Below are 17,650 nucleotides of genomic sequence, written 5' to 3'. Positions count from 1 at the left end.
GTGGGGGCGAGACTCAGGCATTTTAGTCACGTGTGGGTGTCGTCCGGCCTGGATCCCTAGGTGCAAGGTATTGTGTCCCAGGGGTACAGGCTGGAGTTTCAAGATCTCCCTCCTCACCGATTCTTCAAATCAGGCTTGCCAGCTTTGCTGGCGGACAGGGCTATTCTACAGGAAGCCATCCAGAAGTTGATGGAGTCACAGGTCAGTGTACCAGTTCCACCCTATTTGCAAAACAAAGATGGTTCCGAAACCGGATAGTTCGGTCAGGCCCATTCTGAACTTAAAATAGCTAAACCCCTTTCTGAGCGAGTTCAAGTTCAAAATGGAGTCTCTGAGGGCGGTGATATCAGATCTGGAAGAGAGGGAATTCCTGGTATCCCTGGATATCAAGGATGCGTACCTCCACATTCCGATTTGGCCGCCGCATCAAGCTTTTCTTTGATTCGCACAGTCATTTTCAGTTCCTTCCAAAGGTTTTATCGCCATTTTATATCAACCAACCTATTGTGGTGCCAGTGGCTACTGACTCCTCAATTTCATCAAAGTCCTTGGATGTTGTAAGGGCTCTGAAAATCTATGTGAAAGGACTGCTTGTCACAGAAAATCGGTCTCTCTGTTCGTCCTGTACGATCCCAAGAAAATTGTGTGTCCTGCTTCTAAGCAGACGATATCTCGCTGGATCAGGTTCACTATCCAGCATGCGTATTCTACGGCAGGATTGCCATGTCCTAAGTCTGTTAAGGCCCACTCTACTCGTAAGGTGGGTTCTTCCTGGGCGGCTGCCCGGGGTATCTCGGCTTTACAGCTTTGCCAAGCGGCTACTTGGTCTGGGTCGAATACGTTTGCAAAGGTCTACAAGTTCTATACATTGGCAGCTGAAGAACTAAAGTTTGGTCAGTCAGTTCTGCAGGAGCCTCCGTGCTCTCCCTCCCGTTCTGGGAGCTTTAGTACATTCCCATGGTACTAATGTGGACCTCAGCATAATCTAGGTCGTGAGAGAAAATAGGATTTTAATTGCCTACCGGTAAATCCTTTTCTCGTAGTCCGTAAAGGATGCTGGGCGCCCGCCCAGCGCTTCGTGATCCTGCAGTGGTTACTTAGTTCAGTACTACTTAGTTCCTGATTAATTACTGTTTTGTTACTTGGTAAGTAATCTTGTTCAGCCGTTGCTGATATTTCAAGCTAGTTAGCTTGGTTTGCCTTGTGTGTGTGAGCTGGTGTGAATCTCGCCACTATCTGTGTAAAATCCTTCTCTCGAAGTTGTCCGTCTCCTCGGGCACAGTTTCTAGACTGAGTCTGGTAGGAGGGGCATAGAGGGAGGAGCCAGCCCACACTCTCAAACTCTTAAAGTGGCAATGGCTCCTAGTGGACCCGTCTATACCCCATGGTACTAATGTGGACCCCAGTATCCCCTACAGACTACGAGAAAAGGATTTAACGGTAGGTAATTAAAATCGTATTTCTCTGACGTCCTAGTGGATGCTGGGAACTCCGTAAGGACCATGGGGAATAGCGGCTCCGCAGGAGACTGGGCACAAAAAGTAAAAGCTTTACACTAGCTGGTGTGCACTGGCTCCTCCCCCTATGACCCTCCTCCAAGCCTCAGTTAGATTTTTGTGCCCGAACGAGAAGGGTGCAAGCTAGGTGGCTCTCCTGAGCTGCTTAGAAGTAAAAGTTTAAATAGGTTTTTTATTTTCAGTGAGTCCTGCTGGCAACAGGCTCACTGCATCGTGGGACTAGGGGGAGAAGAAGCGAACTCACCTGACTGCAGAGTGGATTGGGCTTCTTGGCTACTGGACATTAGCTCCAGAGGGACGATCACAGGTTCAGCCTGGATGGGTCCCGGAGCCGCGCCGCCGGCCCCCTTACAGAGCCAGAAGAGCGAAGAGGTCCGGAGAAAGCGGCGGCAGAAGACGTCCTGTCTTCAACAAGGTAGCGCACAGCACTGCAGCTGTGCGCCATTGCTCTCAGCACACTTCACACTCCGGTCACTGAGGGTGCAGGGCGCTGGGGGGGAGCGCCCTGAGACGCAATAAAAACGATATAAAAACCTTATATGGCTAAAAAAAAAAAAAAAATGCATCACATATAGCTCCTGGGCTATATGGATGCATTTATCCCCTGCCAGTTTCCTGAAAAAAGCGGGAGAAAAGGCCGCCGTGAAGGGGGCGGAGCCTTTCTCCTCCGCACACAAGCGCCATTTTCTTTCACAGCTCCGCTGGAAGGACGGCTCCCTGACTCTCCCCTGCAGTCCTGCACTACAGAAACAGGGTAAAACAGAGAGGGGGGCACTATTGGCAGCTAATATATAAATACAGCAGCTATAACAGGGAGTAACACTTATATAAGGTTATCCCTGTATATATATAGCGCTCTGGTGTGTGCTGGCAAACTCTCCCTCTGTCTCCCCAAAGGGCTAGTGGGGTCCTGTCCTCTATCAGAGCATTTCCTGTGTGTGTGCTGGGTGTCGGTACGATTGTGTCGACATGTATGAGGAGGAAAATGATGTGGAAGCAGAGCAATTGCCTGTGTTAGTGATGTCACCCCCTAGGGAGTCGACACCTGACTGGATGGTAGTAATTAAAGAATTACGTGACAATGTCAGCACTTTGCAAAAAACTGTTGACGACATGAGACAGCCGACAAATCAATTAGTGCCTGTTCAGGCGTCTCAGACACCGTCAGGGGCGCTAAAACGCCCGTTACCTCAGATGGTCGACACAGACCCTGACACGGATACTGAATCCAGTGTCGACGGTGACGAGACAAACGTAATGTCCAGTAGGGCCACACGTTACATGATCACGGCAATGAAGGAGGCATTGAACATTACTGACACTACAAGTACCACAAAAAAGGGTATTATGTGGGGTGTGAAAAAACTACCAGTGGTTTTTCCTGAGTCAGATGAATTAAATGAGGTGTGTGATAAAGCGTGGGTTTCCCCCGATAAAAAACTGCTGATTTCTAATAAATTATTGGCACTATACCCTTTCCCGCCAGAGGTTAGGGCACGTTGGGAAACACCCCCTAGGGTAGATAAGGCGCTCACACGCTTATCAAAACAAGTGGCGTTACCGTCTCCTGATACGGCCGCTCTCAAGGAACCAGCTGATAGAAGGCTGGAAAATATCTTAAAAGGTATATACACACATACCGGTGTTATACTGCGACCAGCGATCGCCTCAGCCTGGATGTGCAGCGCTGGAGTGGCTTGGTCGGATTCCCTGACTGAAAATATTGATACCCTGGATAGGGACAGTATATTATTAACTATAGAGCATTTAAAGGATGCATTACTATATATGCGAGATGCACAGAGGGATATTTGCACCCTGGCATCTAGAGTAAGTGCGATGTCCATTTCTGCCAGAAGAACGTTATGGACGCGACAGTGGTCAGGTGATGCGGATTCCAAACGACATATGGAAGTATTGCCGTATAAAGGGGAGGAGTTATTTGGGGTCGGTCTATCGGACCTGGTGGCCACAGCAACGGCTGGAAAATCCACCTTTTTACCCCAGGTCACCTCAGCAGAAAAAGACACCGTCTTTTCAAACCCAGTCCTTTCGTCCCTATAAGGGCAAGAGGGAAAAAGGCCGCTCGTTCCTGCCCCGGGGCAGAGGAAGGGGAAAAAGACTGCACCATGCAGCCTCTTCCCAGGAGCAGAAGCCCTCCCCCGCTTCTGCCAAGTCCTCAGCATGACGCTGGGGCTCTGCAAGCAGACTCGGGCACGGTGGGGGGCCGTCTCAAGAATTTCAGCGCGCAGTGGGCTCACTCGCAAGTGGACCCCTGGATCCTGCAGGTAGTATCACAGGGGTACAAATTGGAATTCGAGACGTCTCCCCCTCGCTGGTTCCTGAAGTCTGCTCTACCAACGTCTCCCTCCGACAGGGAGGCAGTATTGGAAGCTATTCACAAGCTGTATTCCCAGCAGGTGATAATCAAGGTACCCCTCCTACAACAGGGAAAGGGGTATTATTCCACGCTGTTTGTGGTACCGAAGCCGGACGGCTCGGTGAGACCAATTTTAAATCTAAAATCTTTGAACACTTACATAAAAAGGTTCAAATTCAAGATGGAGTCACTCAGAGCAGTGATAGCGAACCTGGAAGAAGGGGACTATATGGTATCTCTAGACATCAAGGATGCTTATCTCCATGTCCCAATCTACCCTTCTCACCAAGGGTACCTCAGGTTTGTGATACAAAACTGTCATTATCAGTTTCAGACGCTGCCGTTTGGATTGTCCACGGCACCACGGGTCTTTACCAAGGTAATGGCCGAAATGATGATTCTTCTTCGAAGAAAAGGCGTATTAATTATCCCTTACTTGGACGATCTCCTGATAAGGGCAAGGTCCAGGGAACAGTTAGAGGTCGGAGTAGCACTATCTCAGGTAGTGCTACGTCAGCACGGGTGGATTCTAAATATCCCAAAATCACAGCTGATTCCAACAACACGTCTACTGTTCCTAGGGATGATTCTGGACACAGTCCAGAAAAAGGTGTTTCTCCCGGAGGAGAAGGCCAGGGAGTTATCCGAGCTAGTCAGGAACCTCCTAAAACCAGGACAAGTGTCAGTGCATCAGTGCACGAGAGTCCTGGGAAAAATGGTGGCTTCTTACGAAGCGATTCCATTCGGAAGATTCCATGCAAGAACTTTTCAGTGGGATCTGCTGGACAAATGGTCCGGATCGCATCTTCAGATGCATCAGCTGATAACCCTATCTCCAAGGACAAGGGTATCTCTCCTGTGGTGGTTACAGAAGGCTCATCTTCTAGAGGGCCGCAGATTCGGCATTCAGGATTGGATGCTGGTAACCACGGATGCCAGCCTGAGAGGCTGGGGAGCAGTCACACAGGGAAGAAATTTCCAGGGCTTGTGGTCAAGCATGGAAACGTCTCTTCACATAAATATCCTAGAGCTAAGGGCCATTTACAATGCCCTAAGTCAAGCAAGGCCTCTGCTTCAGGGTCAACCGGTATTGATCCAGTCGGACAACATCACGGCTGTCGCCCACGTAAACAGACAGGGCGGCACAAGAAGCAGGAGGGCAATGGCAGAAGCTGCAAGGATTCTCCGCTGGGCGGAAAATCATGTGATAGCACTGTCAGCAGTGTTCATTCCGGGAGTGGACAACTGGGAAGCAGACTTCCTCAGCAGACACGACCTCCACCCGGGGGAGTGGGGACTTCATCCAGAAGTCTTCCAAGTGATTGTAAACCGTTGGGAAAAACCAAAGGTGGACATGATGGAGTCCCGTCTCAACAAGAAACTGGACAGATATTGCGCCAGGTCAAGGGACCCTCAGGCAATAGCGGTGGACGCTCTGGTAACTCCGTGGGTGTTCCAGTCGGTATATGTGTTCCCTCCTCTTCCTCTCATACCAAAAGTACTGAGAATCATAAGAAGGAGAGGAGTAAGAACGATACTCGTGGCTCCGGATTGACCAAGAAGAACTTGGTACCCGGAGCTGCAAGAGATGCTCACGGAGGACCCGTGGCCTCTACCTCTAAGGAAGGACCTGCTCCAGCAGGGACCTTGTCTGTTCCAAGACTTACCGCGGCTGCGTTTGACGGCATGGCGGTTGAACGCCGGATCCTGAAGGAAAAAGGCATTCCAGATGAAGTCATCCCTACCCTGATCAAGGCCAGGAAGGATGTAACTGCAAAACATTATCATCGCATTTGGCGAAAATATGTTGCGTGGTGTGAGGCCAAGAAGGCCCCTACGGAGGAATTTCAACTGGGTCGTTTCCTACATTTCCTGCAAGCAGGATTGTCTATGGGCCTAAAATTAGGATCCATTAAGGTTCAAATTTCGGCCCTGTCGATCTTCTTCCAGAAAGAACTGGCTTCAGTGCCTGAAGTTCAGACGTTTGTCAAAGGGGTACTGCATATACAGCCTCCTTTTGTGCCTCCAGTGGCACCTTGGGATCTCAATGTAGTTTTAGGGTTCCTAAAATCACATTGGTTTGAACCACTTGCCACAGTTGATTTGAAATATCTCACATGGAAAGTGGTAATGCTGTTGGCCCTGGCTTCAGCCAGGCGCGTATCAGAATTGGCGGCTTTATCCTATAAAAGCCCTTACCTGATATTTCATTCGGATAGGGCGGAATTGAGGACTCGTCCTCAATTTCTCCCTAAGGTGGTTTCAGTGTTTCACATGAATCAACCTATTGTGGTACCTGTGGCTACTAGGGACTTGGAGGACTCCAAGTTGCTGGACGTAGTCAGGGCCCTGAAAATATATGTTTCCAGGACGGCTGGAGTCAGAAAATCTGACTCGCTGTTTATACTGTATGCACCCAACAAGCTGGGTGCTCCTGCTTCTAAGCAGACGATTGCTCGTTGGATTTGTAGTACAATTCAACTTGCACATTCTGTGGCAGGCCTGCCACAGCCAAAATCTGTAAAAGCCCATTCTACAAGGAAAGTGGGCTCATCTTGGGCGGCTGCCCGAGGGGTCTCGGCTTTACAACTTTGCCGAGCAGCTACTTGGTCAGGGGCAAACACGTTTGCTAAATTCTACAAATTTGATACCCTGGCTGAGGAGGACCTGGAGTTCTCTCATTCGGTGCTGCAGAGTCATCCGCACTCTCCCGGCCGTTTGGGAGCTTTGGTATAATCCCCATGGTCCTTACGGAGTTCCCAGCATCCACTAGGACGTCAGAGAAAATAAGAATTTACTTACCGATAATTCTATTTCTCATAGTCCGTAGTGGATGCTGGGCGCCCATCCCAAGTGCGGATTGTCTGCAATACTTGTATATAGTTATTGTTAAAAACAAATCGGGTTGTTTATTGTTGGAAGCCTTCTTTTCAGAGGCTCCATACGGTTATCATACTGTTAACTGGGTTCAGATCACGAGTTGTACGGTGTGATTGGTGTGGCTGGTATGAGTCTTACCCGGGATTCAAGATCCTTCCTTATTATGTACGCTCGTCCGGGCACAGTATCTTAACTGAGGCTTGGAGGAGGGTCATAGGGGGAGGAGCCAGTGCACACCAGCTAGTCTAAAGCTTTTACTTTTTGTGCCCAGTCTCCTGCGGAGCCGCTATTCCCCATGGTCCTTACGGAGTTCCCAGCATCCACTACGGACTATGAGAAATAGAATTATCGGTAAGTAAATTCTTATTTTTTACACATATGTAAATAAATTTATATTTTTTTTTCTCTTACGTCCTAGGGGATACTGGGAATCCATTTAGTACCATGGGGTATAGACGGGTCCACTAGGAGCCATGGGCACTATAGAAGTTTGATTAGGGGTGTTGGCTCCTCCCTCTATGCCCCTCCTACCAGACTCCATTTAGAAAATGAGCCCGGAACTGAGCCAGAAGAATAAAGAGTGGTGAGTACTAAGCCGGCGTCCCGGTTAGCAGGTCGCCTGCCATTATGGTGGCATGAGGGTACGGAGACGCACTGCTTCTAACCGGGGCGGACTGCGCCTCCCGACTGTTTACAGACGGACGCTTAATAAGTGGACACAGTTTCCAGACTGGCAACAAAGCCATAAAAGGAGTCTGTCTCCATTTTATGCACATAGATACATATAGCCAATATAAAGAAGAGGGGGAAGACCGCACTCCATTGAGTGGATCCAGCAGCTCACAGGCGCCATTTTCCCTCCTGCAGCTGACACAGACGCTGACTGACAGGGACGTGCAGCTCCTCCGGAAAGACTCCAGATTACCTCAGCGGTACCAGGGAGTCATAGCAGGGGGGAGTGATTACTAGTGTACTAAGGGGGTCATTCCGAGTTGATCGCTCGCTGCCGATTTTCGCACAATGCGCACGCACGTCGTACGGGTACAAACAGCATCGTTTGTGCAATGCTTCTAGCGACGAATCCATTCGCACAGCCGATCGCAAGGAGAAGGTGTTTATGGGTGTCAACTGACCGTTTTCTGTGAGTGGTAGGAAAAACTCAGGCGTGGCCAGGCGTTTGCAGGGCGGGTGTCTGACGTCAATTCCGGGACCTTCGTCGCTGCAATCATCGCACAGAATAAGTAACTACTGGGCTGGTCTTGTTTTGCACAAAATGGTTTTTGTACCCACTCGGCTGCACATGTGATCACACACTTGCAAAGCGAAAATAGACTCCCCCGTGGGCGGCGACTATACGTTTCCACGGCTGCTAAAAGTAGCTAGCGAGTGATCAACTCGGAATTAGGGCCTAAATCCCTAATCTAGGTACTTAGTCTGCGACCTGGCTAAGCTTGGCATTAGCGGTAAAGGCGCCGTGTGCTGGTTCCATACTCTCTCTGTGGCTCCCTGGAAGGGCTCTTTGTGGGTAAATTGTGCATTTAACCTTTTCCTGTGTGTGTGCTGTCACTGTCACAGTATGTCAGGCAAAGAGTGTGTTTCATGTAAGGCACAGTGTTCCTTTTCTCCAGGGGGGTCACTACTGTGTACTCAGTGTAGTGCCCCTTCTCATGCTAGTGGGGCAGAACCAGCATGGCTGGATTCCATTAGGAGAATGATTTTCTCCATTTCTACTAAGTTATCTTGAAATGAGAAAGAGACGCAATACTTAAGACAATCTATGACTGAGTTTATGAAAAGAGACTCAGTACTCAAATCAGGGTCTCAGTCCCCTGCCGTTTGTCCGCAAAAACGTACTTTGGCCCATATCCTGCAGTCTGACTCTGATGATGAGGGGTCTGACATGGAGGAGGGGGAGGTGGACTCAGAGTTGGGGGAGGCTACTCTGTCACAGGGAATAGAGGCTCTCATAGAAGCTTTCAGATGGGTTCTGTATATCCCTGATAAGGTGACAGAGGAGAGTGAGTAATCTTATTTTAATATAAAAAAGAAATCCTCAGCCACTTTTCCTGTGTCAAAGAAACTAAATACCCTGTTTGTAGAACCGTGGTTTAATCCTAAAAGGAAATTTCAAATCCCTAAAAGGTTGATATCATCTTTTCCCTTTCCTCCTGAAGATAGAAAAAAATGGGAAAATCCATCGATAGTGGATGCATCGGTCTCCAGGTTCTCACGAAAGATTGTATTGTCCCGGGTGCAGCCTCCCTAAAACACGCGACTTATCGCAAAATTGAGACTATACTCAAATCTTTGTATACAGCTGCAGGGGTGGCCCAGAGACCCACTATAGTATGTGGGTGGATTACGCGAGCCATTGCTAAATGGTCGGGTAACCTATTTGAGGGGTTAGATACCTTGCCTCAAGGGGAGAATATTTTGCTCCTGCAGCATATACAGGGCTCTGTGAACTTTATGGTGGAAGCCATAAAAGAGAGAGGCTTGCTTACTGCATGCACTACAGCTATGGCAGTGTCTGCACGCAGGGGTTTATGGCTACGCCAGTGGACTGCGGATGCGGACTCCAGGAAAGGCTTGGAAGGCCTACCTTTCACAGGCGAGGCCTTATTCGGAGATGAGCTAGACAAATGGATTTCCAAAGCTACTGCGGGTAAGTCCACATACCTACCTTCTGCAGCTCCCCCAGCTAGGAAGGCCTATTCAGGTCCCAATCTACAGTCCTTTTCGGATGGCCAAGTTTAGGGTCAAGGCCAGAGGTTCCTCTGCCGCCGCCAGAGGTGCTAGAGGTAAACCACGGAAGCTAGCTACTGCCGGTTCACAGCAACAGAGTTCAGGCTCTGCTTCCTAAAAAACCTTCCATATGACGGTGGATCGCAATGCCTGGAAGACTGTCAAGTGGGAGCCTGGCTAAGATTCTTCAGTCACATCTGGACAAGATTGTGCCAGGATCCCTGGGTCATAGACCTTATATCCCATGGCTACAGACTGGCGTTCCTGGAGCTCCCACCTCGCAGATTCTTCAAATCAGGCTTACCAGTTTCGCAAGAGGCAAGATTAACCTTACAGGACGCCATTCAAAAACTGTTACAGACCCATGTCATTGTTCCAGTTCCACCTTATCTACAAAACAAGGGTTACTATTCCAGCTCGGTAAGACCAATTCTGAACCTCAAGTCATTGAACCCGATTCTGAACCTCAAGTCATTGAACCCGTACTTGCAAGTGTTCAAATTCAAGATGGAGTCTCAGATTTCCTCAGGTCTTGAGGAGGGGGAATTCCTAGTGTCTCTGGATATCAAGGATGTGTACCTTCATATTCCGATCTGGCCGCCTCATCAGGCTTATCTACGGTTTGCACTGCAGGACTGTCACTACCAGTTCCAGGCCCTGCCATTTGGTCTCTCCATGGCACCGAAGGTGTTCACCAAAGTGATGGCAGAGATTATTTTATTACTCCGCAAACAAGGAATGAACATAATTCCGTGTCTGGACGATCTTCTGATAAAGGCACCATCCAGGGAACTGCTGTTGGAGAACATTGCCCTCTCAACCAGACTTCTTCTGGATCATGGGTGGATTCTGAACCTTCCAAAATCTCACCTAGAACCAACGCAGAGGCTACAGTTCCTGGGAATGATACTGGACACGGAGTCAAAGAAAGTATTCCTTCCCTTGGAAAAGGCGATCGTAATCCAGTCGATGATTCGGGCTGTCTTGAAGCCGACCCAAATCTCAGTGCATCCCTGCTTACGCCTTCTGGGGAAAATGGTGGCTTCTTACGAAGCAATTCAGTTCGGAAGGTTTCATGCGAGGCCCTTCCAGCTTAATCTGTTAGACAAATGGTCCGGATCGCATCTTCACATGCACCAGAGGATTCGTCTGTCCCCAAAAGCCAAGATCTCCCTCCTGTGGTGGCTACAGACTTCTCACCTCATCGAGGGCCGGAGGTTCGGGATTCAGACTTGGATTCTGCTAACCACAGACGCAAGCCTCAGAGGTTGGGGCACAGTCACCCAGGGGGTGCAGTTTCAGGTGGTCAAGTCAGGAAATCATGCTTCCAATAAACATCCTGGAACTCAGGGCTGTCTACAACGTCATTCTGCAGGCATCATCTTTTCTTCAGAATCAGGCCATTTAGGTCCAGTCGGACAATGTGACGGCAGTGACGTACATAAACTGACAGGGCGGAACGAAAAGCAGAGCCGTAATGTCAGAGGTGTCGAGAATTCTACCCCGGGGGCGAAAAAAACAAGCAGTGGCGTTTTCGTGGTCTTCATTTTGGGAGTAGACAACTGGGAAGCAGACTTCCTCAGCAGACACGAACTGCACCCAGAGGAATGGCGCCTTCACCCAGAGGTGTTCCAGTGGTTGACATGTCGGTGGGGATATCCACAAATCGACATGATGGCCTCTCGACTTAACAAGAAGCTCAAGCGGTATTCCAGGTTGGGAGACCAACAAGCAGTGGAGGTAGATGCTCTGACAACTCCTCGGGTCTACCAGCTGGTGTACGTGTTTCCTCCACTTCCTCTGATCCCAAGAATTCTAAAAAGGGAAAAGGTTCAAGCAATCCTCATTGCAGGGCCTGGTATGCGGATCTTCTCGAGATGCTCCTCGAAGATCCATGGCCTCTACCTCTTCGCGAGGATCTTCTGCAACAGGGCCCATTTGTCTATCAAGACTTACCGTGGCTACGTTTAACGGCATGGAAGTTGAACGGCCTATTCTAGCCAGGAGAGGGATTCCTGATAAGGTCATCCCGACTATGATCCAAGCCAGAAAAGGGGGTAACATCTAAACATTACCACCTTATCTGGAGGTAATATGTCTCTTGGTGTGAGAGCAGAAAATATTCTGCGGTGGAATTTCATCTGGAATGTTTCCTGCTTTTTCTGCAGTTGGGTGTGGATGTGGGCCTACGTCTAGGCTCCATAAAAGTCCAGATTTCGGCCAGGTCTATTTTCTTTCAGAAACAATTGGCTTCTCTCCCTGAGATCCAGACGTTCTTAAAAGGTGTTCTGCACATCCAGCCTCCCTTTGTGCCTCCCACGGCACCTTGGGATCTCAACTTGGTGCTGCAGTTCCTCAATCGGACTGGTTTGAACCATTACAGGAGGTGGACGTAAAGTACCTTACGTGGAAGACCGTCACACTGTTGGCATTGGCTTCAGCAAGACGTGTCTGAGTTAGGTGCGTTGTCTTACAAGGGCCCCTACCTGGTTTTCCATGAGGACAGAGCTGAACTCAGGACTCGTCAGCAATTTCTTCCTAAGGTGGTGTCTGCGTTTCACGTTAACCAACCTATTGTGACTCCGGTTGTTACGGATACCTCTGCTACTTCAAAGTCTTTGGCTGTTGTAAGGGCTTTGAAGCTGTATGTAAAGAGAACAGCTCGTCACAGGAAATCAGACTCGCTGTTCGTTCTTTATGATCCCAATAAAATTTGATGTCTTGCTTCAAAGCAGTCAGTTGCACGCTGGATCAGGCTCACTATCCAGCATGCTTGTTCCACTGCAGGCGTGTTGGTTCCAAAATCTGTACAGGCCCACTCTACTAGGTCGTTGGGTTCATCTTGTGCGGCTGCCCGGGGTGTATCTGCTTTACAGCTCTGCCGAGCAGCTACTTGGTCAGGTTCGAACACGTTGGCTAAGTTTTACAAGTTCGATACGTTGTTCGATACTTTGGCCTCCTGAGGACCTTCAGTTTGGTCAATCAGTTCTGCAGGAACTTCAGCACTCTCACACCCGCTTTGGTACTTCCCCATGGTACTAAATGGATTCCCAGTATCCCGTAGGACGGACAAGAGAAAATAGGATTTTAATTACCTACCGTTAAATCCTTTTCTCGTAGTCCGTAGGGGATACTGGGCGCCCGCCCGGTGCTTCGTTCTTCCTGCACTGTTACTTGGTTAAGTAATGTTGTTTGGTTCAGCTTTTGCTGTTCCTGTTTACAAGTTTTGGTTAGCATAGCTTTCCTCTTGTTATGGTTGTGCTGGTTCGAAATCTCACCACTTTCCTTTTCTGTATCCTTCTCTCAAAGTAGGTCCGTCTCCTCGGGCACAGTTTCCTAGACTGAGTCTGGTAGGAGGGGCATAGAGGGAGGAGCCAGCACACACCATCAAACTTCTTCTATAGTGCCCACGGCTCCTATTGTACCCGTCTATACCCCATGGTACTAAATGGATTGCCAGTATCCCCTACGGACTACGAGAAAAGGATTTACCGGTAGGAAATTAAAATCCTATTTATTTTTTCATAGATACTGGCAAGCAAGTGATTGGTTATATATTTTATTAGACCATAAATTATATATATATATATATATATATATATATATATATATATATATATATACAGCTCCCAAAGACGAACGGCACTGGAGTCAAATATTTGCAAAAGAGTTGTATTAAAGTGGCTACAGTTGTTTCTGGGCAACAGCCCCTTCCTCAGGCCAAATACAAATGTACACAAACGAACATGGACAAACTTACCCCTCTAAATACCCTGGAGCGTGTCTGCTACCGTGTCTCCTCCACGCCAGTCCTGCTTCCGGGTTCTGAGCCGCCGCGTCACTTCCGCCTCCTACGTCACCGTTGCCATGACCACCCGGCGGACGCAAGGCAGTCGTTGTCATGACTACCCCGCACACGCCAGTCAGCCCGGCCCGGCCGCTGTAAACGTAAGCTCACAGGCTACTCGCCCCATCACCAGGTGCCGGGTTGACACGTAGTCAGAGTCTGCTCCCTAAACATACAAGTGAAAATAGTTATAGTGCAATTCAAAAACATACAACATACAACATAAAATATACAATATAAAAAGAGAAAGACAACAGTATCAAACCTCACATAGAGCGAAGCAGCATGTGACTACTCTATACAGAAGAAACACCCTATACAGAAGAAACATTGTTTCTAAAAAATCATTGTTCCCGAAAAACAGTACCCCCATAGTAAGCACCACTACTACTAGTAGTGCTGAAGAGAATTTTTGGTTTATAATTTAGTTTTAATTTTAATTTTCTAAATGGCTTAATCCTCAACTGTGAACAACTCCAGGACCAGTTACATATATTCAAAGTGCAGTAACCATTATTAGAATATGGGTGTATCACACCCACAGCTCTAAACGAAAACATTCCAGTTGACCTTTTCATTAAGGCCCCGGGGCCAGAATGTGTCAAGTCTCAAAATCCACCGAGTTTCTTTCTCCAACAAAATTTTAGCCCTGTCTCCACCCCTCAATGTCGGCGGAACATGCTCTATCCCAAAGTATTTTAATGAATTGATAGTGTGATTAGCTAATTGAAAATGTCGGGCTACCGGTTGATCCACCGGTTTGCCCTCCAGAATCAATTTAATAGCGGAACGGTGAGCCGCCATCCTTTCACTAAATTTCCGTGTGGTCTGCCCAATGTAGAACAGGCCACACGGACAGACTATTGCATAGACAACATAGGAAGTGCTGCATGTGATCACCTGTCTGATGGTATATGTCACATTACGGTTCGGGTGTTTGAAATCCTTAAAGGCAATCATATGTCTACACGTAGCGCATTTAGGACAACGGTAACACCCAGGAGGTTTTTTGTGGATGATGACATTATCCAACTCCTTCATCCCTGAGATGTCCGTTTTAACAATAAGGTCACGCAGGTTAGCACCTCTCCTAAAGGCTGTGATGGGTTGCAACCCTCTAAAAGATGTCAAATCTGGATCTGATGCTACAATTGGCCAAAGGGCTTGTGAAGCCCTGCGGACAATAGGGCTGGAGGTAGAAAAATCACACGGCCATGGAAGGATATTTTTACTTTCCCTCCGAGGCGGGTGTAACAGATCACTCCTAGACATTTGCAGTACTCTATTTTTTTGTTTCTGTAATATAGACCAGTCATATCCCCTAACAAGAAATTTATGAATCATATTATCTAACAACCCAGGGACTTTGTCTCGGTCACTCGTGATGCGTGCCACCCGCATCATTTGCGACAGGGGAAGTCCCCTCTTAAGGGGTTCTGGGTGATGACTGGATGCCATTAATAATGTGTTCCGGTCTGTGGGTTTTGAGAAGATTTCCGTGGAAATCACACCATCATGTACCATGATTTTAACATCTAGGAACGTCACTTCCTTCTCATCACACATATAGGTAAATTTGATGGGAGAGGACAAAGCATTGATTTCTGACATCAACTCCACGAAAGCATCCCTGCCTCCGCCCCACAGCAGGAACACATCATCAATGTATCTTGTATACATTAAGATGTTATCAGCCACCCCCCGATCCAGGAAGAACATTCTATGCTCTTCTGAGAACATGAATACATTAGCATACGAGGGTGCGACCGATGATCCCATCGCGCACCCCCGTAGCTGTAGATAGAACTCACTATCAAACAGAAAGTAATTCCTGTACAGAGTGAGCTCTAATAAGGTCAAAAACAACTCATGATTGAATGCAGTCGTAGACAAATGTTTCTCAAGAAAATTCCGCATAGCTCTCATCCCATCCTGGTGGGGGATAGATGTGTAGAGGCTGCAAACGTCAAGACAGCACATTAAGGTGCCTGGGGCCACATTCCGTATTTCTTGCAGTTTTAAAATAAAAGAATTAGTGTCCTTTAGGAAAGTGCTCTGTGCCGGCAATAGTGGCTGGAGGATGGAATCTAGAAGCTGTGACACTGGTTGATATAACGAATCTCTTGCCGAGATTATAGGTCTCCCCGGAGGGCTGACTTGATTTTTATGTAACTTGGGTATCGTATATAGCAATGGGCTTCTAGGGTGGGTAACACATAGAGCCTTGTGCACCTTGCTGGGTAAATATCCATCGTCACGAGCTTTATCCAAAATTGAAAAAAGCTCCTGCTGATATTGAACAACGGGATTACCCTGTAGCTTACAATACACCCCTTCCTCCCCCAGTTGTGACAGAGCTTCTTGACGATAGTACTCAATATCCAAAATGACTATGGCCCCACCCTTATCGGCGGGCCGGATGACTATGTCATTGTAAGATCGCAATTGAATGAGTGCTTCTCTCTCCTCAGCCGATAAATTCCTCTTTATTTTAGCAGGAGCTGCCACATATTTATTAATGGACTCATCCATTAATCTGCCAAACATTTAAAACAAATTTATTTCCCAAACATTTGTTCTTTAGAAATGTTGGACATAGTAAGGGCATAACCATATTATATATAATTTATTCAAGTCCTGTAACGATGTTTATAGGGTTTCACAGCTGCCCCATGCCATAGACGAGCTTTGCCCACTGAATGGGTCACCTTCTAGTCCAGTGTGCCAGGAACAATTTACGGTTTTGCATAAATCCATTATCCTTTATGGTAAGCTCTAGCGAGCAGGGCCATCTACCCTCTGTCACATGTCACATCGTATTGCCTTGTCCTGCTTTTATACCGGATGTTTGTTTTGATGACTTATTGTGTAGACTGTCTGCAAGTGTTGTTTACGAATACACAGGATTGATAATTATCTTTGACTTAAATTTTTTATTTTTTTTGGTTCTATCTAGGAGCTGATCCAGCCGATGCCCCCACGATGAACGGTAGCTTGCCCCTGGAGGGTCACTCCTCCTCTCCTTCACCAAATTGGAAGGAGTTCTGTGAAATTCACGCTCATGCTGCTGCTCTTGACTTCGCCCATCGGTTCCGGGCTTTCCTGACTGAGAATCCGCAGTACGCCACGCCGGGAGCTGAAAGCAGCTTCTCCAGACGGTTTGCGGAGCATTTTGTGGAGCACTTTGAAACTGAAGTGAATAAGACGCAAATTGCCGACGGCCCTTCTCCCACTCGCTGCAGCATTGCTCCGTTCACAGGAGCTCAGACCTCCACCAGGGACCTATCGGAGACCTGCAGCGACTCCTCGCTGGCCTCCCCGGTTGAGACTCAGCCCCGGCAGGACTCCTCTGGGATCACGTCTGGTCTGTCCAGCAGCCAGTCTCATAGCTCCGAGGATGTCTCCACCTCTTCAGCCACAACAAAGCCACGTCTGAAGAAGCGGTTCTCCTTGCGCAACGTGAGCCGCAGCGTGCGTGGGAGCGTCCGGGGGATCCTGCAGTGGAGGAGCTCGGCTGAGTCTCCCACGGAGGAGACGGCGGCCAACAGCAACTGCAATTCCTCAGCCAGCAGGGCCGGAGGAGAAAGATGGACGCACAGGTTTGAGAAGCTGCGGCTAGGCAGGCCGCCTGCTCCCAGGGCTGAGCTGCGCGACGTGAGGCGTGAGGGAGTTCTCAATTACGTTGTGGCTGAGGAGGTCAACAGCAGCAGCCGGGCCCGATGGCAAAAGTGCCGGCTACTCCTGCGCAAGGCTGAGAGTGATCGCTATCTGCTGGAGTTCTACATTCCTCCCAAGGTTCGTTGATCTCTTTCCCTATTGTCCATTTTTGTCTTACTACTTAATGTGTAGCGCTAATTGCCTTCAGTAAACCTTTCCCATGGTTTATTATCGTCTTATGTGAGGAGGGGAACAAAAAACATGGATTGCTAGAAGCACTAAACCTCCGCTAGCTCTGGTTGGTTGGAGTCTAGGACTTCAACGTTTGTGAGATACCAGCTTCATTGGGGCCTGATGAGTGGTTAATTCTCCTGCTAGGAGATGTTTATAATCTAAAGGGCATGTTCTATTAACACTGTTCATTTATCTGCCTATTACTGTAGCCAGATGTGCTCACACATCCATTGGCTGGAACTGCCTTTTGTAGTTGACGCGTGGAAGCCGCCGAGATCTGTTCTGGTGGCTTCTGCTTCAGTTTTGACACCTTGGGGTATATTTTTACAAAGTGGCGGCTTGCTTGACCCCCAAAATTTAGTGCAACCCTACTAATAAGTGCACACAATG

General features: G+C 48.2%; 1 protein-coding gene across 4 annotated transcripts in view; it reads left to right on the top strand.

The window, feature by feature from the left end:
• The window catches only part of SH2B1 (SH2B adaptor protein 1), a 43,126-nt gene that overhangs the window by 12,107 nt on the left and 13,369 nt on the right, over positions 1 to 17,650 (top strand). For all 4 annotated transcript variants that reach the window (XM_063935410.1, XM_063935411.1, XM_063935409.1 and 1 more), the window contains exon 2: positions 16,326 to 17,164. In XM_063935410.1, coding sequence (XP_063791480.1) covers positions 16,352 to 17,164 — 813 coding nt within the window. In that variant the 5' untranslated portion in view covers positions 16,326 to 16,351. The remainder of the gene's footprint in view (positions 1 to 16,325; positions 17,165 to 17,650) is intronic.

This window comes from Pseudophryne corroboree, chromosome 7, assembly GCF_028390025.1.
Source record: "Pseudophryne corroboree isolate aPseCor3 chromosome 7, aPseCor3.hap2, whole genome shotgun sequence".
Taxonomy (NCBI): domain Eukaryota; kingdom Metazoa; phylum Chordata; class Amphibia; order Anura; family Myobatrachidae; genus Pseudophryne; species Pseudophryne corroboree.
Note: the sequence above shows the minus strand (reverse complement) of the source record. Positions and strands in the feature narration are given on the sequence as shown.